Source organism: Labeo rohita, chromosome 12, assembly GCF_022985175.1.
Source record: "Labeo rohita strain BAU-BD-2019 chromosome 12, IGBB_LRoh.1.0, whole genome shotgun sequence".
NCBI lineage: Eukaryota > Metazoa > Chordata > Actinopteri > Cypriniformes > Cyprinidae > Labeo > Labeo rohita.
The window spans coordinates 31170476-31197841 of NC_066880.1; the positions used below are offsets into that span (position 1 = coordinate 31170476).

At 40.8% G+C, this 27366-nt stretch overlaps 3 protein-coding genes across 4 annotated transcripts; 1 reads left to right on the top strand and 2 right to left on the bottom strand.

The window, feature by feature from the left end:
• Positions 1 to 1400: 1400 nt before the first annotated feature.
• On the top strand, positions 1401 to 5955 carry tbx6 (T-box transcription factor 6). The gene is made up of 8 exons (XM_051124886.1): positions 1401 to 1470; positions 2484 to 2694; positions 2808 to 3075; positions 3258 to 3401; positions 3520 to 3590; positions 3720 to 3781; positions 3929 to 4190; positions 4278 to 5955. Exons 1-8 carry the CDS (start codon positions 1401 to 1403, stop codon positions 5953 to 5955), a joined length of 2766 nt encoding a protein of 921 aa, XP_050980843.1.
• Positions 5956 to 6347: 392 nt separating this feature from the next.
• Positions 6348 to 12607, bottom strand: prodh2 (proline dehydrogenase 2). The gene is made up of 11 exons (XM_051125123.1): positions 12470 to 12607; positions 11909 to 12353; positions 10436 to 10626; positions 9934 to 10060; positions 9727 to 9798; positions 9543 to 9623; positions 9324 to 9467; positions 8998 to 9164; positions 8063 to 8173; positions 7890 to 7978; positions 6348 to 7810 (listed from the first exon to the last, which is right to left on the bottom strand). Exons 2-11 carry the CDS (start codon positions 12149 to 12151, stop codon positions 7605 to 7607), a joined length of 1431 nt encoding a protein of 476 aa, XP_050981080.1. The 5' UTR covers positions 12152 to 12353; positions 12470 to 12607; the 3' UTR covers positions 6348 to 7604.
• A 2100-nt stretch (positions 12608 to 14707) lies between these two features.
• eif3c (eukaryotic translation initiation factor 3, subunit C) lies at positions 14708 to 25981 on the bottom strand. Of its 2 annotated transcripts, XM_051124359.1 has the most exons (23): positions 25821 to 25981; positions 25211 to 25329; positions 23864 to 23929; positions 23585 to 23774; positions 23377 to 23502; positions 22707 to 22755; positions 22452 to 22588; positions 22211 to 22338; positions 21878 to 22132; positions 20929 to 21070; positions 20723 to 20848; positions 20096 to 20189; positions 19829 to 20016; positions 18490 to 18714; positions 18219 to 18410; positions 17759 to 17930; positions 17517 to 17676; positions 17364 to 17429; positions 17039 to 17126; positions 16780 to 16945; positions 15640 to 15684; positions 15361 to 15408; positions 14708 to 15104 (listed from the first exon to the last, which is right to left on the bottom strand). In XM_051124359.1, exons 2-23 carry the CDS (start codon positions 25309 to 25311, stop codon positions 15028 to 15030), a joined length of 2841 nt encoding a protein of 946 aa, XP_050980316.1. In that variant the 5' UTR covers positions 25312 to 25329; positions 25821 to 25981; the 3' UTR covers positions 14708 to 15027. The 2 variants fall into 2 exon arrangements, with proteins under 2 accessions (XP_050980316.1, XP_050980317.1); XM_051124360.1 differs by lacking the exon at positions 15361 to 15408.
• Positions 25982 to 27366: the final 1385 nt, after the last annotated feature.

The following is a 27366-nucleotide window of genomic DNA, read 5'->3' on the forward strand; positions in this document are numbered from 1 at the left end:
TAGCCTAATGATTGTATTTAGGCTCTGAAGATCATGATGAACCTTGTATTGATCACAGAGCTTATTTTCTGCAATAATCCAAAAGCCAGTGGAAAAATCCTACTGGGTTTCTGTTGAAGAAGCAGGGTGATGTGAACTTACGGGTTGGCCTACAAACATACACAGTGCCTTATAAAAGTGTGTGTGTGTTTTTTTAACATCGCCCAGCAAGCATCATCCACAGCATATGTTAACCAGTGGTGCTTCTTAAAAGACATCTGGATGGTGTCTGAAGCGTGTGTTTACTTTAGAGAACAAACTGCAGCAGTGACCAAACTGTCCGTCAAACGCCTTCACCTGCACGCCCACCCTCACCACCGGCTGAGAATGAAACTCTGACAATACATCTAGAATTCCTCATCCGGTCAACTCTGATCCACACATGGACAGCGGTAGAGCTACAGACAGTCCATATACGGCCGTGCCGTTACATCATGCAGCTAGCATTCATTCACAAAACATTTTCAGTTTGACCTTCCTCTTTCCTCTCATTGTGGGAGGAAAATCAACCCGACATCCGCGCAGTCAGCAGTTTGACCCGTGAGAATCCCTTTGTGAGCATGTCACTCACATGCGCTCTCATAACATAACATAACCAACCAACCCACCCTAAAAAATCCATCCATTTTCCAAACCACTTGTCCTATAGGGTTACTGGAATGCTGTAATCTATCTATCTATCTATCATTTCCTTAGGGACAATTTTTTTATAATGTAGCTTTGGATAAAATTGCCACATTTGAGGAGACACATGAAATTATTAGAGCCTTTTTTCCAGGAGAAACATCTGAGAAATAAAACACTTCAGTGAGAGCCTCCATTTGCTGTCTGAGAGATCTACTGTTTATATGCAGCATCTAATTTATAATTCTTATTTTTTGTGTGGGTTTGAGAGATGTTGAGAGAATCACAGATACCTGTCAGCTCAGACACTAGCTAACGCAACTAACGGCTTTGGATTTTTCCTATAGTTTAGTTATTTGAAAGTACCACAGTCAGTGATGGAGCAGACATACATTGATGTTTTAGGTTTGATGTGCTAAACACTGTGAAATCGTGTTTATTTAGCCAGTGAGTGCTGGGCCCAAAAGATGGAGCCTGAAGAAACAGAAGACGACGTGTGAAGAGCTCACCATTTGGCAAACGTGTGAAGGTGCGCTCACCTATATAAAGCACAAGGAGACAAACGCAGAGACATTAGAAGAGAAGATACAGAAAGGAAGAGTCTTAAGAAGCAGGACAGACAAGCAGAAGACTTTGAAACAGTATTTGTCCATTATGAAAGCTCAGTGATCAAGCTGTTGAGTTAATACTGATAAACCCAAGAGTGAAACGAGGACAAAAGCACATCTATCAGAAACATGCTGGGTGTGGAGATGTACCCTAGTTTGGCCCTGGGACCTCAGAGACTGAGCGACTGCTACTACAGAGGTAAGACAGACTTCACATCTTCCACCGCAATCAACGGAACAACCACAGGAGAAAGCATAAATGCGCACGATTTCAAGATGATGAGTGAGTATGGAGTCAGCATGGAGTTGCGTGCAGAGATTTGACTCTGCTGCACAGTTTTCACAGCGATGCCACAGAAGAGCCATTTTAAGATTCCTCAAATGAGTATTATTTTAGAGTGCATTTTATATTATGTATTGAATGAGTTTTGATTTTTGCATTTTCTGTTTTCTTTTCAGTTTCAGTTCAAATTTTTAGTAATTCTGTTTTTGTCATTTTTATTCACCTGCAGTTTTAGGTTATTTTAGTAGACCAAGTTAAACTATATGAAATGAGAAATGCTTAAGCAATTAGCTGAAATAAAATATATACATTTCCAGTAATGTCATTTTTTTGTTAATGATTTTAGCTTAAAGAACATTTCAGTGCACAGCCCTTTTCTTTTTTCTTAGGTGTTAAGAACATTTGAATAATCTAAAGATGCTTTTCCACTATAAAGAACCTGGAATAGAATGATAAGATTCTTTAGATGTTTAATCTTCTTTATGGAACCAAAAACTTTTATTTTTAAGGAGTATAATGAGTGCTAGGAAGAACTATGTTTTAAATATTTGCTGTTGCAAAGAGGTGCATTAGAACACATTTCGTGTACATTTCGCTGATAAAATGCTCATCAAGTCGTTGTTAAATGCTTTGAAACTTCATGAAATGTGGCGTCCAGGTCTTAAAAATCCAAAAGGGTGTTTCTCAAGTGATGCCATAGAAGAACCATTTTTGGTTCCCCAAACCACCTTTCAGTGGACAGTTCTTAAAAGAACCATTTTTTTTAGTGTGAAGAACATTTTAACAATCTAAAGAATCTTTTTCCACTATGAAGAACTGGAAAGATTCCACGGATGTTAAAGGTTCTTCGTGGAAGCGTCAATGCCAATAAAAAGCCTTTATTTTTAAGAGAATAAATCTAACACGCAGATGTCACCCATCTCTCGTAGATCGTGAAGCTCCAGCACACGTGCCGCTGTATCCCTCCACCTGTGATATGGCTGCTCGCGGGCTTCCTCCTCGACTGCTGCAGCCGCCGGCCGCCTCCGCAGAGACTCCCGGGACTCCACAGGGCGACGTCAAAATGGAGCTGGAGAACGCGTCCCTGTGGAAACAGTTCAGCACGGTCGGTACTGAGATGATCGTCACCAAGAAGGGCAGGTGAGCACATTCTGAGTCCAGAAAGAAATCTAGACCTCTTTAAGTTTGAAACATTTGGTCAGTCTGGTGACATTTCATGGTTTTAACTTTTCTGTCCCCACTCTGTTCCTCAGGAGAATGTTTCCACAGCTGCGAGTGAAGCTGTCAGGGCTCAACCCGTCTCTGCGCTACATTCTTCTTTTAGACATCGTACCTGTCGATTCCTCTCGCTATCGATTTCAAGACAACAGCTGGCAGGTGGTCGGCGGAGCAGAGGCTCGGCTGCCGGACCGCGTCTTCATCCACCCGGACTCGCCCGCCACCGGAGAACACTGGCAGAACCGCACCATATCCTTCCACCGGGCCAAACTCACCAACAACACTCTGGACGCACAAGGATACGTGAGTAAAAATGCATCTTTTACTTACACAAAATGAAATCTTTACAATTTAGAATACCTTAGACACTTGGGTAACATATAAATCAAATTTTTAAAAACTAGTTTGCAAGTGCAAACAAATAATGAATAATTCTCAGTACCCCAGCTCTCTGACGGTGATTTCCATCTGTCTTTCCCCTAAAGATCATCCTCCACTCTCTACATCGATACCAGCCACGAGTTCATGTGATCGAGGCGCGTGACGTGCTGATGTGGGGAAGAGCCCAGCACTCTTTCACCTTCCCTGAAACACAGTTTATCACGGTCACTGCGTACCAGAACAGCAAGGTAAAAGAAAAACACATGATCAAAAAATGTTATACTTAAAGAAAAAAAAATTCCATTAATGCAATCAATAAACTAATTACTCCTGACTTTGTGTTTTTTTATTCTTGTTTTCTCCTAGATCACCGAACTGAAGATAAACTCCAATCCTTTTGCGAAAGGTTTTAGAGAGAATGGCATGAACTGCAAGAAGTAAGTTAAACACACATACGACAATATTACCTCGTAATTAACTAGTAGAAGAACAAATATGTCTTCTTTAAACTGTCTTTAGACATCTGGACTAAGAGCACAATATAATTGTTCTGCTGTTTTTCTCAGACAAAGAGAGGCAAGACTGAAGAGGAAAACCACATCCAATCAAGAGGAATCTTTGGATATCGGTGAGGATATTAATGTCTTATTTAACTTGGCAAAACCAAGACACAACTGAAACAAAAAAATGCTTATACGATACTTTACTAAAAATGTCCTTGGTTTCCCAAATATCCTGCTTATGAAACAGCGTTTTCTTTATTTCTCTCTCTCAGAGTCATGTGACCCATGCGATTCCACTGAGCTCCTCCCACAGTCTGTGGAAATGCCAAGCTCCGCCCTCTCCATCATAAACACCGCCCTCCCGATGACAGACTCGGGTTTTCATACAGAAGTGACACCCCTCCCAGATCAGACGGTCTCTGAGCGACCCCTCGTCCTTGGACAAGCATTCTTGACCTCTGAGATTCCCTCTTCAATAGAGAGTCAACAGCAGACAACCTCTGAAAATAATGTAAACAACACACTGATGGATGGGTACGTGCAAGAACCTCATGCCCACATTTACAGCAATTTGCACTTTTTGGGCATGTTTATGACAGATGGTGTTTCTTTACGTTACAGGTCTGGACAAATGATGGGTCTTTCCGGATACACCTCAGCTTTCCCAACTCCTCAGCTCAGCTCCTCGTCGCATGCGCAGATGCCTTTGCCTCAGTCATCTTCCATCTATTCCGTGGTGTCCTCCACACAGAACTCTGACCTTGAGCTTCCCCAGTCCTCAGCGATTTCATCACCACCCTCTATGCCCACGTATTCGTCCGTGCCTTCATCTGACTATCCTGGTCTAAATACATCTACAACGATGCCCTCCTCTACAACCTCTCCACCAGGCTCCTCATACCCTCCGATCTCTCCGCACCTCCTCCCCTCGTCAGCCTACCACTCTCTTCTTCCGACAGACCAACCCCAGGAGAATCTAAGCCCCCATACACCTACAAATCCTCCTTTCCAATCTATCCCTCCATCCTCTTGTCAAGGTTCTGGGTTAACTATCGACCCTGGCCAAAATCAAGTGGATGATGGTGGATTAAGCTCAGCCAATGCAACAACCCCTGCAGTCCAAAACCCAACCCAAACCGCCTTTCCCTTTCCTCCGGTGCAGTCCTCAAACGACCCCGATCCAACGTCTCCTCCATGTCAAAGTCTAGCCCAGTCCGCTCTAACCTTCCCACCGGTGCCACAGTGCCACCCGAACTCAATTCCCACCCCTTCTGACCCAAATACGAGTCCGACTGCGTTCCCCTTCCCTCCGGCAGCGCAGTCCACCCCTAACGCTATAATGACGCCTTCCAATCCGAACCCGACGCTCTTCTCCTTTCCCCCCGTTCAACAGAACCCTAGCCTCACCTTGGGAACCCATGGACCTACTCAAACTCCAGCAACTGCTTCCTTTCCAGTTTCCCAGTCCTCATCCATTTCAGGTCTGAGCACCGTCCCAGCAGTTCCAAACCCAGTTCATCCAACAACTGGATCTTTTTCCTTCCCTTCCACCAATGTTATCCATCAAGGCCCAGTGCAATCGGTTTCCAACATGCTGCACCCGAACACAGCGTATGCAGTCCCCTCGTTCCCTGCATCTCTGCCCAAACACAGCACTCCTGGGCCTCTCCCGAACCCTGTGCCAACATCGCACACATCTTACCCCTTCCCAACTCCCATCCCGTCAGGTCCACATCCTCTCCAGAGTCTGACTCTGCCCTCGTCTGGCTCGATCCACAGCGTACCTGCGATCCCAAATACAACCCAACTTCAGTCTACCTTTCCCCAGCCATACCCTAATCCCTCCTTCCCTCACATTCCACCCCAAGCGGCAAACCCCTCTCAAATTCCGTCTCAGTCGTTTCCCCCGATGCAAACCTCAAGTAACCATCAGTTACTGTCTCAGTTTAATCCCCCGATTCCTCCGGCCTCGACCCATCCACAGTGCCCTTCCTCTTCCAACGCGTACCCTGCCGTAGCTCCCACTGAGATAGGCACCTTCTCGCAGCTCAATTCTGCTGCCCCCTACCTGCCAGATATGGTACTGCACCCCTCTTTGCTCCCTTCTCTCGATTCCTCGCTCTCCTCCTCTGCTCCCCCATCCCTTTATAACCCTTTTCCTTCCTACTCACTCCGTCTTTGCCAGGATCCTCGAACCTCCCTGCATTTACCGCTAAGGCATATTTACAGACAGCCACAGCACGCTCACGCTCACGCTCAGGGGTCTTACTTTGATCTTGGTGGAAGAGCGGTATTCTGAGAATGAACTGAAAAACCAAGTTTGTAAGACAAAGTTTGCAAGGAGACTGTGACATCTGCATCAGTCAAAAACTTTGCTCTAAAGATGATGGAAGCACTGCACATTTTATGACTGCATTGGAGGAGCTGTGAGGCAAAAAGCCTAAACATTGTAGTTTAAAATGTAAAACCTCTTAGTGTTTATGACTGGCAAAGAAGGTTAGAATGTTTTTATGATGTTTTATTCAGGCTAATGCTTGATGTTGAAGTTGAATAATGATGTATATTTTTCTTATTTCTATTTGTATGCTTAACTTACAAAATAAAGTTTGAATAACTTACAAAATGAGTTGAATTGTGTTCTTATAATTATTTTTTATAATCGTGTGGGTGTGTGTTCTTAAATCCACAGTCTATGGTGGACCCAAAAGTATTTGGACACTTACTGAAAGCCTGTTTACAGTATAAACACATTACACATCCATTACCTTCATACACAAATTGGTAAATCTAATTTAGTTGGTCCAATAACTAAAGAGTTTACTTTGCTTTCCCCGATGCTCTATTCTTCAGATTATGAGGAACCCACTGAAACTTTCAAAAAGTCTTGAGAGAGTGCAGAGAGCCCGACTGAGATCTTTAGTATTGTGCAATGGGCCCCGAATCCATATCCCTCCATTCCAGATGAGTGACCAGATATTTTAAAAAGATTAGGGTTATTTCTGGATAACTGGGACATTTTTAAAAGGCACCTTAATGGCAAAATCTGTGCCAGTTTACCTGAATTCACCCCCTATAGAAAGTATTACACGTACAAATGATGACAGAACATGAAAATGAGAGAATTTCAAACAGAGAAATGACATCTCTCTCTCTCACACAGTATTTTAACATCATCTCTGTTGACTCCAGCTCTGCGTGGCATTTGCTCATGGTCAGGTGTTGAGAGTGGGTGTGTGTCAGAAACTGAGGAATGGTCATTAAAGTCCAGGTGATAATTACCTCAGACCCCCCCTTCATTTTCCCACCTCCATTCATTTCTCTTTCCTCCTTTTCCATTTGGTGTTGGACAAAGAAAGGGTTTAAAATAAGGTTAGATAAACAGCACCACACTCAACACCTCAAGTGAGCACAACATGTCAGAGAAGCTGTTTGATACAGTTTAACATGTTTTATTTGATTTTGTTCATGTTGCTGTTGCTCCCGGGCTGACAACCGTAGGACTGTTCACGGTGATCAATAATGATTTCTGAAGGCTCATGTGAGATCGAAGACTGGAGTAATGCTGACAATTCAACTTTGCATCACAGGAAAAAAAAACATTTTAATACATGTAAAAAAAAAAAAAAAAAAAAAAAGGTTAGATTTAGGTTTTTAAATTCTAAAAAATGTTTCACAATATACTGTTTTTTTTTTTTTTTACTGTATTTTTGATCAAATAAATGCAGTTTTGGAGTCCATTTTCCAAAAAGGCAGACTTTTTCCAGTGGAATAATTGTCACTGATGAATGTATTAAAAAAGGCCCAATGTTGAACTCACGTCCACTTTAATCCTAAATCATCATTAACGTCCACTAGAAGGCACTATTTTCCACATCACAGGAGGACTTTCAAAGGTGAATGTCCATCCTTCAGGTTATGATGTATTAAACGTCTTTTGCCACTTGCCCTTTACACTGATTTCTGAGGTTTTTCCTGTCTGGCCCCTGCGATCTTCTCTTTGAGTCTGCGGCGCAGCTCCCGTCTGAGCAGATCTCTTTCCTTACGGATCCCCTGGAGCACGGTGCGGTTCTCCTGAGCCCTGCGCACCAGATACGGCAGCGTGTCGTCCACCGAGCCGTACGGCACCGACTTATACACCGAGAAACCGTGCTGAGCTGAGAGGAGAGGATGAATCAGAGGTGTTCCAGACGGCCAACAAAACGAATCCATTCAGAATCAAAGGAGACGTCTTACCGAGAGTGAGAGACACGTGGTCACACATGCCCAGCAGCTGACCGAAACACACGGAGCTGCCGTCTCCGTGAAGCCCCAACTCCTCCATGCTGAAACACAGACGCAGCATACGAATCAACACCACTGCTATAACAACGACTGATCAGCCCAAACGCCATGGAACGAAGACGTACCGTGTCACTGCGCGTCTGACCGATTCTTCATTGTGAGTGGCGACAATGATCATATAGCGGTCGGGTTTCTCTGAAATCAGGTTCAGCATGATCCCTAGACATCCATTATAACTGAAAATAAAAGAAGACATTTCAAAACACAAGACTAAAAAGGATTTTCAGCACTCAAAAGATTTAAAATGCGAGGAAAGGGTTAAACTGATTAGCATTAGATTTGAATAAATAAAAAAACCAAGTGGCAGTCATGTTTATTTCTACACATTTTAATAGATACTGCAACCACAAAGTAATGCTTATGCAATAAGTATGCACATGCAATAATGCAAAGAGCAAAGCATAATAAATATTTTAAAGCTACGTTACTTTTTATCCATATTGAACCCTATAAAATCATGTGAAAAATGGTTTGGGACATAGAAAATCTGAAATAAATCTGAAATAAATTTACTGGTCCTTCACACAAAATCTAAAAGAGTGTTTTGTTGTTGAGTATCATATTTGATATATCAGGCTTTTAAGGTCCATACAGTATGATGAGTATAATGAGAATATGGAGCTCATACTCAAGGAGGAAAAAAATACCTTCATTTTACATTTTACTCAGTTTCAAACTGTGTAAAAACTATGCAATTTGGTGCCGATGTTATTTATACGGCCAAAAAGCAGCTCACATTCACTGAGATCGTTATAACAGCAAAACAAACTACTTACATAAAATATTTCAAAAATGTTTCTAAAAAAACAAAATGATGTGTGGATAATCAAGTAAGAAAAGATTTCAGAGTAAAAAGACACGAGCTGAAGGTGAACGTCTGTATTGTGTCGAACGTTTACTTGCTGAAAAACTATAAACCAACTGATCATATTAATATCTGAGAGGCCTTAAAAAGAAGCTAGAGTAGAAGACGCCGTAGACTTCACAGGGTTAATGTCACCTGTCATTAGTACGCTCCCATGATTCATGGATTGGATCAGTTCGCCCTTCTTTCTCAGCTAGTTTTCTCTCTTTGTCCATGTAAGCGCCTCTGACCAGTTTAACGCCGAGACAGAAAGACTGATCGACGGACGTCTGAATGGCTTCGAGTAAAAGATTCCTTGATTCCTGAAGAAGAAACAAAGCGTATCTAAAGCCATTAGTGTAAATGTGCTTTCTGTACAGAAAAGCGTTTTTATTTTTAAATACTGCAATTTAAAATTGTTTTAGAAATATTTTTTGTTTGTCAAGACTTTATAATGGCAACGACAGGTTGGTTGTGGAGACCTTGAGGTAGCACTGATACGTGTTCCAGATCCAGGCGCTTCGTTGATTGAATTTCTTCATCATGGCCGTGGTGACGAGAGACAGGGCCGGATTCATGTACGTGTACTCGGCATCCACCAGAACACGCACTTTACCAACACTCGCCTACAGACACACAGAGCGTCCGGTCAGTCCCAGAGGCAACTTTGTTTTTGTTCATTTAGACTGAAGTTTCGGTACCTCTCCTATTTTGTTGAGTCTCTGAAGGCCCAATAGCAAGTGTGTGTTTTCACTAGCGTTCAGAGCAGGAAACACGACTTCCTATCGGGTAAAAAGAGCACCATCTAAAGCGATACATATTAAGTAATAGCTCATTATAACACGCTTGTGACTTTATACAGAGAAGAAATAATGATATCTGTACCTCGCCGTCCATGGCTCTCACAAGCAAGTTCAGATCATATTGTTCTGTCTTCAGCAGAGAGGTCAGTTTAGCCTGAGGAGGAACTCATATAATTAGCGACATTTGTACTTTAAACTGAGAAAATGACAAACCAAAAAGGATCATTTTGTCAAATGTACATAACAGTCAAAGAAACGTAATATTCATTCATTCGTTCGAAACACTCACACACAGCTCCGGACTGACGAGCGCTGTGATCTTCAGCTGCATCATGGGATTTTTACTCCAGCCTTTGCTGTGAGACATGTGGACGCACGCCAGCATGGCCGTCAGGTTGTCTTCATATCGACGTTCGCTGTAGATATAAAGTGTGCCATGATCAAAGGCAAAGTCAATACTTACATTGTTCACTGCTCTACATATAAAAACAAAAATAGCAAAGGAAACCAAATGATACATTATTAATGCAATATCAATTTTTATGCAGGTTTTAAAAAAAGGTACATCACATAATTATTGCAGTACACAATTCAACTTTAAAAGTGTGACAAACTTATAATGTGGAGCTCCGTGCGCAGGCTTACTGGGTCCCACGGTGCAGCTCAGCCCCTGGGCTTAGTGGGGCTCATGGTGCAGCTGCATATCTGGGCTCGCTGGGCCTTGCGGTGCAGCTCAGCCTCAGCTCATGCCCTCAAAAAGGCAAAAATCACCCAAAATCTCAATGTCTCACCCGGTGCTCTCTCCCAGGTCCTCTTCGATGGGGACGGCTAACATGGGGTGGAGTCCCAGCGAGCTCATCTTCTGCATGGATTCTGCGATCTCACCCTCCGTTTCCCCGGCAACAAACTGGGCGTACACAGACGGACGCACGATCATGCAGAAACATCGCTTGCCCAAAACCGTCCTTGTAATGCTCATCAGCTTCGTTAAATATGAAAAAACGAGAAATATTAGTATTATTAGATGTTGTCCACAGAGCTTTCATCAGACAGCATCTTCAGCATGCCATGAATCATTACTTATGTAAAGGGTTAGTATGGCAAAAAGCATGGGGGAAAAAAAACAATACTATTATTGAAGCACAAGAGGGTGAATAAATGATGACAATTTTCATTTTTGGGTTTACTATCCCTTTGAATGATATTACAGCATGACTGTGTCTGTATATACTGACTCAGGTTTAACTCATGTAATGTGCTTGTGTTTAGTATGATGCTTTAACAATGTTAATTTTCTAAGAGTTTGCAGATTTCTTTCTGATTTACTGGTTAATGTGCATGGGGCACTGATATTGGAGACTTTAATATACACACAGATAATATAAATAGAACTACTAATCCAACCACTAAACTCACATTGTGAATAACCTGCCTGACTTGTCTCAACTACCCTGTGTACCTGTAAATAGAGATGAACTTGATGTAGTGATTAGCAATATATGTTCTATTTTTTCTAAATACATTTAGATAGTGTTGCCCACATCAGGTTAAAAAAAGGTTTGCCGGAATGTCCTGCATTATGGTATAACAGTCATACTCATGCTCTCTTGAGAGGAAAGAACAACTCATAACCTTGAGTGCAAATGGGAAGAAAAAAGTGAGAGGTTTTGTGAGGACGGACAGTATGATCAGCTATAGACAGGCTCTAAAAGCTGTCAGGGCTGAGCACTTCCACAAATAACCAAAACAATTCAAGGTTATTCTTCAACCTACTGGGAAGATTAACAATCAGACACCACCTGAACCAAATATTTCGTCTATATTTATCTATCTAGAATTTTCGTCAGTTTTCAGGCCTTTTCATAGCACAAAGACAGCACTTGTTAAAATGACAAATGACTTGCTTCTAGCGTCTGACCGAGGACTGCATTTTTCTGCTAGTTTTATTTGATCTAATGCCGTGTTTGACACTGTAGATCATAACAAACTGTTAGATTACAGAATGACTTTACTATTTAGGAAATGGAACCTATCTGACTGTGACCCTTGTGTCTCTGTAAATGAGGAAGCATCTAATCCAACAGCAGTAAGCTATGGAGTGCTCCGAGGAACTGTATTAGGCTCTCTCCGGTTTTTGTTTTACATAATGCTTCTTAGCAATATTAACAAGCTAACAAAGTGTGTTAAATGACTTTAAAGGTATTTGCTGATTCAGTAAGTGTATTTCATTGGCAATTCACACAAAAATCGAGCTGTCGCCTCACCTTACCACAGTGGTTAACCAGCGCAGGGAACGAGCAAAGCCTGAAGACTCCGAGGGCTCGGACCAGCTCCCAGAAACTCTTGGCCTTGAATGCTTGAGGATCCTCAAAGGTCAGAAAGTCAGGTGATGAGGGGTTTCGGAGGTCTCGGCCCCGTTTTGTCGCCAGCGACTGTGAGGCGGCCGCGCTCTTAAACCGCACAGACACGAAACGACTCAACGCTGGCGGCCGAAGAAGAGCACACATCTCCGCTGCTCGCACGCTTCTTGAAGATGCTAAGAAGGGCTGTTTTGATAAAACCTAAAGTGGTGAACTATTGATCCCTGCACAAACCTAATCTCACACTGCAGCAGTTTCAACGCCTATTCAGCAAACACCACAGCTCCTGTGTTACAGCCAAATACAGACCAGCACACACCGTTCTCTACAGACCAAACATCAGCGGCACCTGTAAACACAGAAAAGAAGAAAAAGATTCACTTTAGAGTCCAACTCTGTGAAATCACCACTGCCACAGATCTGGGGTGAAATAAAGTCTGAAATCATTTGGATATTTTTTCTCACCTGTAATTATGGATGGCAAGACCGACATATGCAGGTTCTGCGCAGTGTTTCCAAATGTTTTGCAAATAAACAGAGAGGATGAGAGCAAATGAACGGGACAGACAGAGGGAGGCTCGTTTTGGGCATGTTGGTTAATGACTGACGTGTCGTTTGAACTTTGGGACATTCAGGGTGAGGGGCAGAAACTTTGTGCCCCCACTTCTCTGTAAAATATGACAGAGCTGACATCAGCGTTCATTGTTTTAATGCATACGTTTAAGACGTGTTAAACCACATTTGGAAATACACCAGTATGTTTCAAATCCTCTTGAAAGTCACAGCATGGCTAATTAATATTTTGAGCACAGATTTTATTTGATGAACAAGCATTTGCCAAAAAAAAATGGCAAAAACTGCTGCAGAAATGATAAGCATGTGAACACAGCAGATGTCAGACTGACCTTGGATCTTGGGAAGACGACTGGAAGATACTGGTGTTCAGCAGTGATGTGTTGGATAAAGACCGCGCTAGACTTTGTCCTGAACGGTCAGTACTAACAAACAACAGCCAAAAATTAACTGCAAACCCCCTCCAGCATCAGAATCATTCGAGTTACTCTAAAACACATCACAGGCCTTAACGTGCAGTGTGACTTTAACGCTGATCCCCACTGTAATTCAATGTTTCTGATCAAGTTTCCTCAATGAAAGCATTGTCTGTGAATAATGTTTTACATACTTTTACTTCCTGTGCAAAGAACTCATCTGGCCTTATGTGCCCCATCAGTTACATTTCGGTTAGTGGTCACTAATCTTAGTCTTCATCGGGTTCAAATCATTTGGCTTTACAGCATCTAGTAAATGTTTATATAGGTGAAGAACATGTAGTTCAGTGCAGGTCTGTGGGTTTTGAGTGTTTTACACAGAAAACATGTTTTATTTGAACACCTGCTCTCTAAAAACTGATTTCCCACTGCTAATTTAGAGCCATTTTACACAAAGCAGCTCTAGAACAGAATCCACAGATCACACAAACCCGGGATCACATTTGTACGACATGCCTCTAAACTAAAATGCTCAGTAATGTAATGTCATTCTAATCTTTATAATGAGGAAGATGCTTTATTCTGCTTTTCTGCCATTGCAACAGAGCAGCGGCTCAACTCAGCAAACGCTTATTATCTGGATTACCACAGTATTTAATCTGATAAAACATGAAATACAAGGGCTAACGCCTAAACTGAAAAAAAGGGTAATAGTGAAGAGCTCAGTGAATTTGAGCATGGTACTGTGATAGTAAAACACCTCTGCATTAAGTCAGTTTATGAAAACTAATATTCTAGTGTCAACCGTAAGTGGTATTATTGGAAAGCAGAAGGATTTAAGCAACAGCAGAAACTCAGAAAAAAAACAAAAGAAAAAAACACAAGGACATAAAGTCTCAAAGCAGCTCACGCTGGACTCTGGAGCAGTGGAAAGCTGTTCTGACTGCATTGTGCCAAATGTAAAATCTGGAGGAGGGATGACAGTATGGGGGTGTTTTTTCCAAAGAAATCTTAATGCTTCAGCTTATGAAGACATTTTGCACAATGCTGTGCTTCCAGCTTTGTGAAGAGTTTGAGGAAGGGTCTTTTTATTCTAGCATGACTGAGAGCCAGTGCACAAAACAAGCTCCATAAAGACTCGGTTTGATGAGTTTGATACAGAAGAACACAGAGTCCTGTCCTCAACCTCACCCAAAACCTTTGACGTGAGCTGGAATGGAGATTGAGAACAGGCCTTCTCATCTTGCATCAGTGTCTGACCTCACAAATGCTCCACTGGATAAATGGGAAAAAATTCCCACAGAAACACTCAAAATCTCGTGGCGAGCGCACAAGGAAAAGCGGATGCTGTTATAGCTAAAGAGGCAAAGGGTCTGTTAGTGTAATGGTCAGGTGGACCTTTAATACTTTTGCCCAGAGTCAGAAATGTACGACGTAAACTCACAGTATCAAGTTTATAACGGCAGTTTCATGATATAAACTTGTGAGACCAAGTCAAAATGATGTTTTCTATTTTTTATTCCGTGGCTTTCATAGATGTCACATTGGTCACACTGTTGTTCACCATATTTTCATAGGTGAAATCCAGTCATTTCAGTAGGAATCCACACGATCAGGAATTTCAAGTGAGGGTGAAAGATTTCCCAATGCAGATTTCACAACAGCTTGCGTTGAGGTTTCAAACCTCGAAACAAATGATTGACAGAAACTCTACTTCATTTTGACTGAATAATCTTTATTAATTCACCAGAATGTAAAACAAACAACTTGATATCTCCAAAACCGCTACTCCAGAACCCTCGCCACAGTGAACGCGAGCACTCGCTCGATAGAAAAACACGCTCGTGCCAGTTTATGCGTTAAAAATAAAATGGAGCTTTCATGATTTGGTGTAATCTGCAAACTACAGCACTGCAAAACGGAGGCTAAATCTGACGTGTCGCAACAGATCCGGAGTTGGCGTCTGGAGAGCGAAGCGGGGGAACCTGCGGTCCGGTTCCGGAATGAAGCCGGCTTCGAACGGGCCGCGCCGGATCAGTACGAGCTCTGGTTCTGGTTCCGGTATCCTCCTCGCTGGTAGTTCTGTTTCTGCTGGTAACCGCCTTTCTGATCTACAGCAGCGACAGAACACAGAAAGACACAACGACGTTCAGTTTCAGCAGTCGCACGCGTGGCATTTGCTCTTCATATCAAAACACTGAAGCTTGTCAAGAAAGAACGAGACAGCGAGCAAGAGAGAGGGAAAGAGGCCTTTGGAGACCAGATGGAGAGTTGCCACCGCATTCATTGGTGAAGGCAGAAATGAGTGAACAGGTGAGTTAAGGTGGATGAAGAAGTGACTGAATGATTGAACATGTTCATAACCACCTCGTTGGTAACCTTGCTTCTGTTGGTAACCTCCCCTCTGGTCTGGAGCTGCATAGTGAGAAGTGTTTAGAGACACAGGCGCACATGCACTTACACTTTCACAAAGCACTTCAACACACTCGACGCTTCACAGCGGCTGCGTCGCGTGAACACAAGCAAGAAGCACACGACAGTACATGTATATCTGAATCTGCGCGGATCGTCACATATTCTATCGTGGTTGTGTGTTCGTGTGTCTGCGTGAATGATCGTGATGATGATGCTGATGACGATGATTACCTCCTCGCTGGTAGCTCTGCTTCTGTTGGTAACCACCTTTTTGATCTGTGGGAGAGAAAGACAAGTTACAGTGATGTGCGCTTCAGCTCAGTTAAAAACACTCTCACACACACAATATATTTTAATTAAATTAAAAACTAATATTTAAATTTAATTTAAATTTTAAATATTTATTTATTACTACAATAATGAAATTAAATGATAAAACTAAAGCACTTATAAAGCACACATAATCAGTGTTGGGGTTAACAAGTACAAGTAATGTGAGTTACGTAATCGGTTTATTTTTTCTTGAGTAACTAGTAAAATAACGCATTACTTTTTAATTTACAAGAAAATATCGGAGGGACTTTTTTCAAATAAATTACATCAGTTACTTTTTTCTCATTTATTGATTGACAGCTCTCCTGTCTCCACATTGAGAGAAATCAGGAGGAAGATGTTACTTTAGCTCTAGAATAAATGTAAACATTAATTCATCTCACTCATTCACAAAAAAAAAGATTCAGTTTTCCTCAAAATTATTTAAAGAAATTAAATGCAACTCTGCAATAATTAAATGTTAATTTAATTTATGTATTTAATCCTGATTTATTAACCAATGTCTTTGCTTTTACTCAAGATAAACTAACATTTGTTGTTCTTTTTTTTTTTTTTTTTAAATTTCTGAAGAGTGTTGAACTTTCATCTTCTGTTTTCTACTGTACAGACTGAATTTACTCTTCTTTCAGCCTGAGGCTTTTGGTGTGAAAAGGCTTTTACATCTGCCAAAAATATAACGTTCTCTGTTAAAAACAAACAAACAAGCCCTTCCCAGATTTAAAAAGTAACAGAAAAGTAAATGTAACGCATTACTTTCCATAAAAAGCAACTAAGTAAAATAATGAGTTACTTTTTTAGGGAGTAACGCAACATTGTAATGCATTACTTTTAAAAGTAACTTTCCCCAACATAGTTCATAATTACAGTAAATGATCAAATATATTATATTAATCATTTTAATAACTTAATTACTGTTAATTTGTAGATCATTTATTTAATTTATTTTAAGAAAAGACTATTATTACACAACTTTATCTGAAAGTGATTCTTTAATGAAGTTTCAGGATCTTGTTGTTCAGACTCCAGCATCACACGTACCTCTGTTGAAGTATCCTCCGTAGACGCCCTGTTTGAGGTCGAAGACGCGCTCGTTGTTCTCCACTAAGCCGCCCAGTTTCTCGGCCAGCTGCAGGGCCATGTTCTGCAGGGATGTGGGCTCCGTCCTGTGCATCACCACCGTCTGAGTCGGCTGGTCTAGAGACGCCTGAGCAAATTACACACCAAAGACAAATACGTGAAGATACCGGTGCGGACGAGGACGGAAATGTTACGGTAAAACTGGCTGCTTTTCTTGTACCATGAGTTCTTCATTGATGATCATCTTGCTGATAATGCTGTGCACTGTGGGTAATTCCAGCTCAAACATCTCTGACAGAGTCTCCATACTGAAGAAGAGACAGAGAGAAAGAGATGAAGAGCTGCAAACACTGGGTCCATTTAAAACATTCAGGAAATGTCAGATGACAGATCACTTCAGTTCATAAACCGCAGCACGTTTCAGATGACAAATGTGAGACTCCAGAGAAACATCTTGCCAAAGGACTGCAGATGAATATTAGTCGACTGGCTAACACTGGCACGTTTACAGAAATCATCCTTATAAAATAAATGAAACGTCGTACCTGATGGAGTCGTACACGCTGCTGTAGGTGAACAGGTACGTGCGCAGCGACTCCTCCTGGATCTTCCTGCGGGTTCAGAAAACAGCAGCACAGACCGAATTAATTCACACGTCAAGAGTTCATTTCTCAAGACAGACATTCTCGAGCCTCTACCTGACGAGCATTTCCCGCACACGCTGGGCTTCTGGGAACAGATCCCACACTTTGCTGTTCATCTTCTCGTTGATGATGAAGGAATGGCAGGTCCTCCAGTCGCCCATCTTCATGGCCTTGCTGGCAGCCACGACGTGCTCCCTCATGCTCTCAGGAGGTCCTGAGGAGGACACGATCACACACATTCATGACACTGAGATCAAACACTGATCGGTGTTCGTCACCCGTCCTCTCTCACTCACCCAGCAGCGGCTGTCTCTCGCCCACTCTCAGCTGGTGGTGGAACTGTTTGCTGATCATCCGGCGGCGGGCGTCAAACTCGTGGGCCGCCATGTAAGGGATCTCCAGCAGCATGGCCGACACCAGATACACGCACTCCAGGAGCTCCAGGTTAATGTGCATGTGGAACGGCACCTAAAACAACACCGTAAACACACGTTAAATCGATCACGTTTGGGTTTTGGGTTAACGATGCCTCGACATGATTCGATTTGATTCAATATCTACTCATCTGGAAACATCTCAGTCGCTCATACACACTCATACTTTTTCTTAACGCACAATTTCGCTCAACTAATGCTGTAAACGGTGTGGGTTGTCACAGTACTATAATATTAAGTGTTAAAATTAACAACAGATGCCAAACTATCACATTTAATTGCCATGTATTGTTACGATAAAATCCAAAAGAGAAAGCGGCACCTGTCGCCTCTTCTCGATCTTCTCCTGCTCGGCGTTCCTCTCCTGCATGTTCCTCATGAGGAGCCCCTGTCCCAGCAGCTCCTTGGCTCTGCCGCTGGACTGGATGTCCAGGAGGGCGTTGTGGGCGTCTTTGATCATGCCCTGACGGAAAGCACAGATGCCCAGCTGCACCATGGTCCTGTTGTACAGAATCTAAGAGAGAGCAGAGGAGTTGAGCCAGGAAATCACACCGGCCAGCTGAGCGTCAGAAGAAAGGAAAGCGCGCGCGTACCTGGACGGGAGGGTCGGCGTGCTGGATGTTGTCCTGCAGGTGGCTCATGAGCATCAGGTCTCTGGCCTGGTACCAGCGGCTGTGCAGGGCGTGATGGTAGATGTGGCACAGGATGGCGCAGGTGCGGATACGGTCTGTGCGATCTTTGGCGTAGATAAACTTACACAAGCGGTCCATGATGATGGCGCTGTCCTCCCCCTCGCTCTCCTCCTGATCCTGCTCCGACTGAAGAGTCAGGGTTAGAACAATAAGCAAAACTTCAACTATTAGAACATTTTTGTTAATTGAAAAAGCTGAAATACTAAACAAACAAACAAAAAAATTGAAAACTAGTTGTTTTTTCTAAATTTCATTTAGTTGAAGCACTACAATTACTAACTTGGATATAAAATAAAAACAAAAATGGACTTCAATTTGAAACTAAAGATTAAAAAAAAAAAAAAAAAAAAAAAAAAAAAAAAATCACAAAAACAATTTCTAAAAATGCAACACCAAGGCAAAAAGTATAAAAACACTAATTCAAAACTAATAAAAACTATGACACTATAAAAATACCTAAAAAACTAAAATAAAAACAATTAAATAGTTGTGTAAAATAATAAAAATGTGTGTAACTAATAAAAATGATAAAAAGAACAAAATTTAGCTAAAATTAAAAAGAAAAAAGTGACAGTATAAAAATAAAAGCCAACTCAAATGTTAATAAAACCTATAATAGTACATAACACTAAAATAATACAAATAAAATGGTTGGTAATATTCACCAAAGAGGGGCGAAGAGACGTTTCTATTTTTTATTTAATTTATGTTGAATCACTAAAATAAATTAAAATAATAATAATAATAATAAAAACTGAGCATAAAATTAATAAACCAAATCGATTTTTTTTTTTTAAACCTAAACGGTAATATTTAAAATAAACAAAAACTAAACAAAAATGACAACACACAAACACATAAAACCACTAAAAATGTAAGACTAATTCTAAAAGTAAAAAAAAAATAAAAATAAGCAAAAATAAAATTATATATATTATATATATACACATATACACACACACACACACATATATATATATATATATATATATATATATATATATATATATATATATATATATATATATATATATATATATATTTATATATATATATATATATAAAAATAAGGTAAATAAAAAGTGAATTCAAAACTTTTATAAAAACTGCAGCAGACATATACGAAAAGAACAAATGGTCCAGTTAGCTGCCGCTGCTGGTAAACACATCATCTGGATCCACAGAGCACCATTCTCATTCATTCATTCATCATTCAGAGCACTGACAGAGAGACACTCACCTTGGTCTCTCCCTGTAGGCCCAGGCTGCGACGGTGGGCTTTATAGTCGAACTTGTAGTAGGTGTGCATGATTCTGCGCAGATAAACGCGACACACTTCCTCCGTGCTGCCTTTAGTCTCCAGATACTGCAGCAGACGGTCGATGATGCCACACACATGGCCCTCGTCCTTCAGGTTATCCACATATTCTGCAAAACGAGAGAGCAAGCGACATCACGACACGCGTCGCACGGACGAGCTCGCGGCCCCGAATCGCTCTGTACTCACCCTGAGAGTGAGGGTCTGTGTTCTGCATGATTTTGGTGAACTCCTCGTCCATCCTCTCCACCAGGGTCAGAATACAGCCGCGCACGCGGAACGGCTGAACGGAGGAACACCGTAATTAAACATCAGTCAAACTTCATCTGCAGAAAGGTCTGCCGTCAATAGCGCAGCGACATTTGAGGCACAGCTCACGCACACACGCACACGCACACACACACACACAGAGTTTTCCACTGACCACAGCAGCGAATTCAAGTGACCAACCTGAACGTGAGCGAAATCTGCACGGGAAACTTTCTCACCCTAATGCAAAATGCCCAGTTAGTGCTAATTTATGTTATTTTACTTAAACACACTTTATTTAACAATAAAACGTTAGTACAATAATATTTATTTGAACATTTTTATATACATTTTAAGCATTAAATAATATTTGTAGTATTTTAACGATCCTTTTATAGCAAATCATTACTCCATTTTATGTTTTATTATATTATTATTTTATAGACATACTGACATCTAAAAATCAAACTTCATTTTGATGTCGCTCCACTTTGTGCAGCTGTAATGTGACGGCACCTTTTCGCTAGTAACTGGTCAAAAGTTAAGACAAACACTGTTGATACTGACCTGGTCAGAGATGCCCAGGTTCTCGCTGTCCTCTGCGATGTTTTCCCCAATAAAGATGTTGTTGTTATTAAACAGGATGTCCAGCAGCTCGTCGATGCAGTCCAGACACTTCTTCCACATCTCCGCCTGAAGAGAAACACAGAACAGTGCGGATTGAAGTATTTGACGACGGCGACACCGTCGGCACGTCTCGGGGAGATTCTCACCTTCATGAAGGCGGCCAGGTTGGGGTTGTAGTCGTACAGGGAGGCGATGATGTTGAACTTAATCTTGACCAGGATGCCTTCGCCCAGGTTATTCTCATTAGCGATGCCGGCCAGAGCGTGAAGGAGCTCGATCTGAGCAGCTCTGAACGACACATGAACAAATACAGCTTTTGTATCGTTTATGCCTGTTTGTATAGTTAACTCAAACTAACAAGTTACTTGGAATAAAAGTTTAATTGAAATAAACAGAAAAAAAAACAACAACAACAAAAACCTACTTTCTGTTAGTTGCAAAGGCAACATCTGTAAGTAACCCTAAGTACTAAAACTGAAATAAAGTAAAAACTATAAACAAAAAAACCCTAATAAAAATGACAAAAAACACAATTTTCATCATTTTTTACAAAATAAATTGATACCACTAACTTCTGACAACTGGGCATTGATAATGTTAGAAAATTCAAAAGATCGATATTTCTGATGTTTTGAACCATTTAAAGAATCCTATAAGATGTTACAGCTTCCACAAACAACAACCGTTTTCAACATTTCAACGTTTATTATTAACATGACTAAAGCAGCATATCAGAATGATTTCTGAAGGATTGTGTGACACTGAAGACTGGAGTAATGATGCTGAAAATTCAGCTTTGAAATCACAGGAGTAAATTACAGTTGAACACATTCACATAAAAAACAGCTATTTTAGATTGTGATAATTCCATTTTTTTTTTTGTTTACTGTATTTTGATTAAATAAATGTTGTGTATATAATAACCAAGAATAATTAAAACTTTTATCTTGGTCAAAATGGGAGGAATCTTGTAAATATATATTGAATGTATATTTAGTTTTAAATGTAACAAAATCAAATAATATGATTATTTTCTATAGGAGTCACAGACGCCTAAATGGTCCAGTGATCAAAAGTCTGAGGATGTTTTCATACCTGTCCGTTCCTTTCTTTCCTCTGGCCTGCAGGATCTCGTTGAGTTTCTTGATCACCACAGCGCTATTGATCTCCGTGCCTTTGGCGAACATCTTGGGCTTCTCCTTCACCAGCGGCACGCCGCCCTTCACCTTCTCCCATCCTCCCTCCTCTGCCTCTCCCTCTTCCTCGGCCTCCTCCTCCTGCTGCACCTTCTTCTTAAGCCTCTTTTTCTTATCGTCCTTCTTGCGTTCGTGTTGCTTTTCATCTTGAGTTCTGTGAGGGCGAACGATCGTGAACACTCGACGCCATCAAAGAGAAACGAACTCAACAGCTTGAGGTTGAAGCACCTACTTTTTGAGGAAGACCACAGCCAGCGACGACGCCGCTCCTTCGTTGTCCTCGCTCTCGCTGCCGCTGTCCACCGAATCGGAGCCCCAGTCCTCGCTTTCCTCATCGTCTTCGCTCTCCGACTCGTCGTCCTGGCACGAGGACAAAATGCCGAATAATGAACACGATCGAGTCACAAAGTCATTTGCCCCACAGGGACTCTCAAGTTCTCCTAAAACGTCTCGTGAGATGCGTTTGGACTTACAGCAGCGCCCTTGAGGAACTTGCTGGCCTCCGGGGCCTTCTTCTCCTCTTCTTGAGGCTTCTTCTTCATTAAGCTCTTGGCAGTGATGCCTTCATCATCATCGTCGTCGTCATCATCGTCGTCACTCTCCGACGACGCTGCGCATCACACAAGCAGAGAAAGAGCAAATGAAGACTCAGGACAGCATCACAACCTTCATTAGACATCTTCAAAGCAATCGACAGCAGCTCAGAAAGAAATAAGACGACGACTAACCGCTGCCAATGTCATCCTTCTCCTCTTCTTCAGCCGACTGCTCAGGGTTCTGCAGGAAAAACAAGGCAAACTGTGAGGCTGACAGCAAAAAACAAACAAAAAAAACAAAACAGTAAAACGCACTGACATACGCCATAAACAGAACACAAACATAAAGAAAAAAAAAAAAAGAATATGATAGACATTTAATGAAACCGTCTAGAACACACATTCAACTGCAAGCCTAACATCCTGAACACAGTGCACTCAAACTGGTTTGTGTTCCAATACATCTATATATATAAATTAGAGGACAACTGACATTTGATTTTGCCGATATTATATTAATGTGATATGCGCCGATAACAGTGAAATCTGTACACTAAATCACTTGCATTAAATTCATGTTTAAGTCTTTTCTTCCTGTTAGAGTCACGAGAGTTTACATGAACCTGAATACCCATAATATTCAGGAACAACAACAACAACGAGATCGTATACAAACTGTAGGATTTTTAAACATAAGCAAGCTTAGAATACACACTGTTGAGACTTTTGTTTTACTATTTAAGATATTAAAGCCATTTTTAAGGCCTAAACTGAATTTAAGACTAAAGGACCGGTGGAAACTCTGTAAAAATGTATAAACATGTTCGTATCAACAAAAACCATTTAAGCTACAGTTCAGTACCTCTTTATAGCTGGCAATCTCCGTTTCAAAATCTTTGTTGTACTTGCGGATCTTCTGCCGAAGCGTGCTCAAGGCTTTGGCGTTGTTTTTGTTCATCTTCTTTTTCCCCTCCTTGTCCTCCCACAGCTACGACCAAAGAAAAAAGCTGTTTACTGCTCACGACCGAGCGTTAACCACGCGACTCTAGAAGTCCCGCTGATCTACAGACCTGGTTGAGATAGTCCTCCAGATCGGCGAGCAGGCGGATGTAGAACTGCGGCACGCCCTCTTTGTCCACGATGGTTTTGCTCTTGAGGAAGGCTCGACACAACTGCTCGAACTCCTCCAGACATTTGGACATGTCTCGGATCTTCATGGCATTGCGGATCGTCTTGATGATGTTGGTGAGCTCCTCAAACCTGAAACGCAACGGACGACAGACGGCGCGTTTATAAACAAGGTCAGAGTGAACGCTCCTGAGTCCTGACGCTGTAGATTCTGTGCTCACCTCTTGTCCTTGGCGCTGCGCACCACTCTCTTGGTGTCCTCCTCATCGTCGCTCAGCAGCAGGGCCCTACAGAGACAGCAGAGAGTCAAAGACTGCAGCACAGCACGCTACAATAACACAGGTCCTGTACCAAATCGCTCCCTAAACCTTCGCCGTCTTCCTCTGAGAACGCACTTTCGTGACGTAATGCCGCTTGGACCGTGGGGTAGAGGTCTGCCCCGGTGCGGCTCAACAGAAGTGCACATGGAAGACGCATAGCGGCTCCTGTGAACAACCTTCTGAACGCTAAAATGCCGAATGGGACATTTGGGACAAGGCCGCACAATCCCCTTTTCAAAAACAAACCATAAAAAAAAGTGTTACCTGAAATAAACCCAAACTGAAATAAAATACATTTTAAAAAAAATCCATTTCAGTTAGTTGCCAATGTAACATTTCTCATTTTCATTTTGTTTAAAGTACTAAAACTAAAATAAATAAATAAATAGATACTAAATAAAAAAACACCTTTACAATTCCTAAAACTTAACTCAAACTAAAGTAAAAACAGAACAAAAAAAAAAAAGAATATTAACAAAAACAAACAAACACACACAAATGAAGTGAATATAATCTTCAGAAGCAAAGGTAAAACTTCTATAGCAGTGTGCAGGAAACTACAAGTTTGCTTTTTGTGTTGCCATCAGTTCAATACAAAGAATCCAGAACTCCAAAACAGCGTCTGCACCAGAGGCCGACTGATACACCCTTTACTGATTATTCTGCACCGATAGTTGCTTTGGGAACTACTGCTTATCCATAAAATCAACTGATCATTTTAATACATCCATTGACAACAATTCATTTAATCATTCATTTTTATAACTAACTGCTACACAGGAAAATAATAATGTTCATGTCACTTACAGTGTACGTTTTATATTTACTATTAATAATCAATATTAATTGGGCAGTATTGTAATTCCTGTTTTTCAGTCCTCAAATTTAAGGCCTGTTAAAACAATATTTTTTCTGCATGTCTCCATGTGTTACACATAAAATAACCTCAGTGTGTCAGTACTTGTGAACCTTCCATTGAATGTATTGCAATTCATTTGAACAATTACAAAACATTTCCGTGGTTAATTCATTTGTGTTAAAGTTCAGCACTATCTTCTGTTAATGAAAGTTTTTGTTCACCTTTATTTTAAAAACTATCAGCCGATTAATGAATCATTTGACAATCGGTCAACCTCTAGTTCACAGGACGTTCCAAACGAAAACAATTTAGACAGATTTAAGTCAGCAGAGAGAAACAAGTCAAATGTACAAATATACACAAATCGTTCACAACAAGAGCAGACTCACTGCTTATTGAAAGTAGTCCCGGTCGCTTTGGGAGTGATCTCATCGGCGGAGGAGGATTCCTCCGACTCACTGTCGGATCCGGTGGCGAAAAAACGCGACATAACACACGGCTTTTAACGCTGAAACGAGAGACACAGAAACGGTGAGAAAACGACAGTGAGAGCGTGAACAACACAAACCTCAAACCTACAAGGCTTTGTTTAGAATGATGTCACGAGTATAAACGACACAAAATAATGACAAAAACACATGGAAAATGACTCTAGTTTACTAAAAGCTCTTATCCAGTGACACTTTACGTCGCGTTTTGTCTGCTGATAAGAATGACTGTGATCGCCTCACTACTGCATCAATGATAAAACACCGATGATCGATGAATCATGTGCCGTGTATGGAAACACATGTGACAGACATAGAAAAATAATTGCTGTGGTGTTACATCAGTGATCATAAATATATGCTAAATAATTGCTGCGGTGTTTCATCAGAGAAAACGTGCCGCGAGCGGCTGCTTCGGGCCTAGCGGGAACTAAACGTGTATGTGTGTGTGTGTGTGTGTGTAAGCGCCTCATAACCGACGATTAACGCGCGTGACACACACGGAACGTACCTGTTGTCTGCTAGAAACGTAAGATATCTCGTTTGTGAATTCCCTTTTGTACAGATTTTAGATCCAGATTTGCAGTTTTGTGCGCACAATTGACGGCGTGCCTCAAAGCCGTGTCGGCTACTTCCAGAGAGAGAGGAAGCGACAGAGGCGCGCCAAACCCACAGCGGCCGCGCTCTTGCGCCACCCGCCGGCCTGGAGCAGAACTACAGCAAATACTTCACCCCGGACTTTGTGTTCCGCCGCTGGAAGAAAAGCACACTGATTTACAGCAAAATAAAGTTAAGTAAAGGAATTTCTGGGGGTAAAGTATTCCTGAAATGTTTTGATTACTCAATAATTTTAATATGTTGCTTACGATACATTACTTTCAATGTTGAAAAGAGTTGTGCTGCTTATGTTTGTGGAAAACAAATTGTTCTTTTTTTCAATTTAAATGGTGCATTTTGATCAATATAAAGTAAAAATGCATTTAACTTAATTAGAAATCTTTTGTTACATAAACGCCCGGTTTCACAGACAAGGCTTGAGTCTAGTCCAGGACTAAAATGTAAATCTGATCTGTTTCAACTGAAAGAAACTTGCACTTACTCATCTTAAATCATGCCAGTGCCTTTGTTTTGTCTCAAGATGGACACCAGTAACGTTTTTTTCTAAGGCACATTTATAACAGTGTTGCCAACTTTATCAGCTTGGAGTGAGATTTTTATTTTTATTTTTTTGGAGTGGGCGGGGGCAATCTCGATTCTATGTCTATTTATATGTATACACTGTACACATAAGGAGATAACAATGCAGCTGAATGTCTTTTTTTTTGCAACATTTTAAACTTGGTTTAGATTCAGTATTTGCTTGCATTCATTGTGTGTACTTATACAAGTATCATTACAAAAAGATGTAAATTATTAACTTTTTAAATTTCACATTTAAAAATATAGCGTTCAATCATTTCTAAATATTTATTCAAATGAAATACTTAAAAATAAGTAAGCTAGTATGACCTGCAATATTCTAGATACATGTATATTTAGTAAAGAGCCATACAGGTGCCTAGTGAATAAACCATGGCATTACAAATCAAAATGATTTTTTTTTTACCAACCACAAAATGACTCTAATTTGCCTTTTTGCATTGGAATTTAATACCCTATATATATATATATATATATATATATATATATATATATATTATTTTAAGTCATTAATAGACCATACTTATTGGACAAATAGTATTTAGTACTAAATGAGCTCCTTAAAATATTAAATGAATATTATTGAACTAAAATATAGAGCATTTATTTAACTGAAAAATTGTTCAACTGCATGGTCACATTAGCAATACCTGCGGATTAAATACAAGAAAACCATATTAACCCTTACGAAAATGAACCATGGTTTTATTATAGTAGAAGTGTAGTAACCATGTTTTATTGGCGCATTGATTGCCATTTGTATAACCATAGTTTTTCTACAAATACCATGGTTTAACTATAGTAACCATGTTTTTTTTACATTTTTTTTTTTATTTGTAGTAAAACCATATTTAATT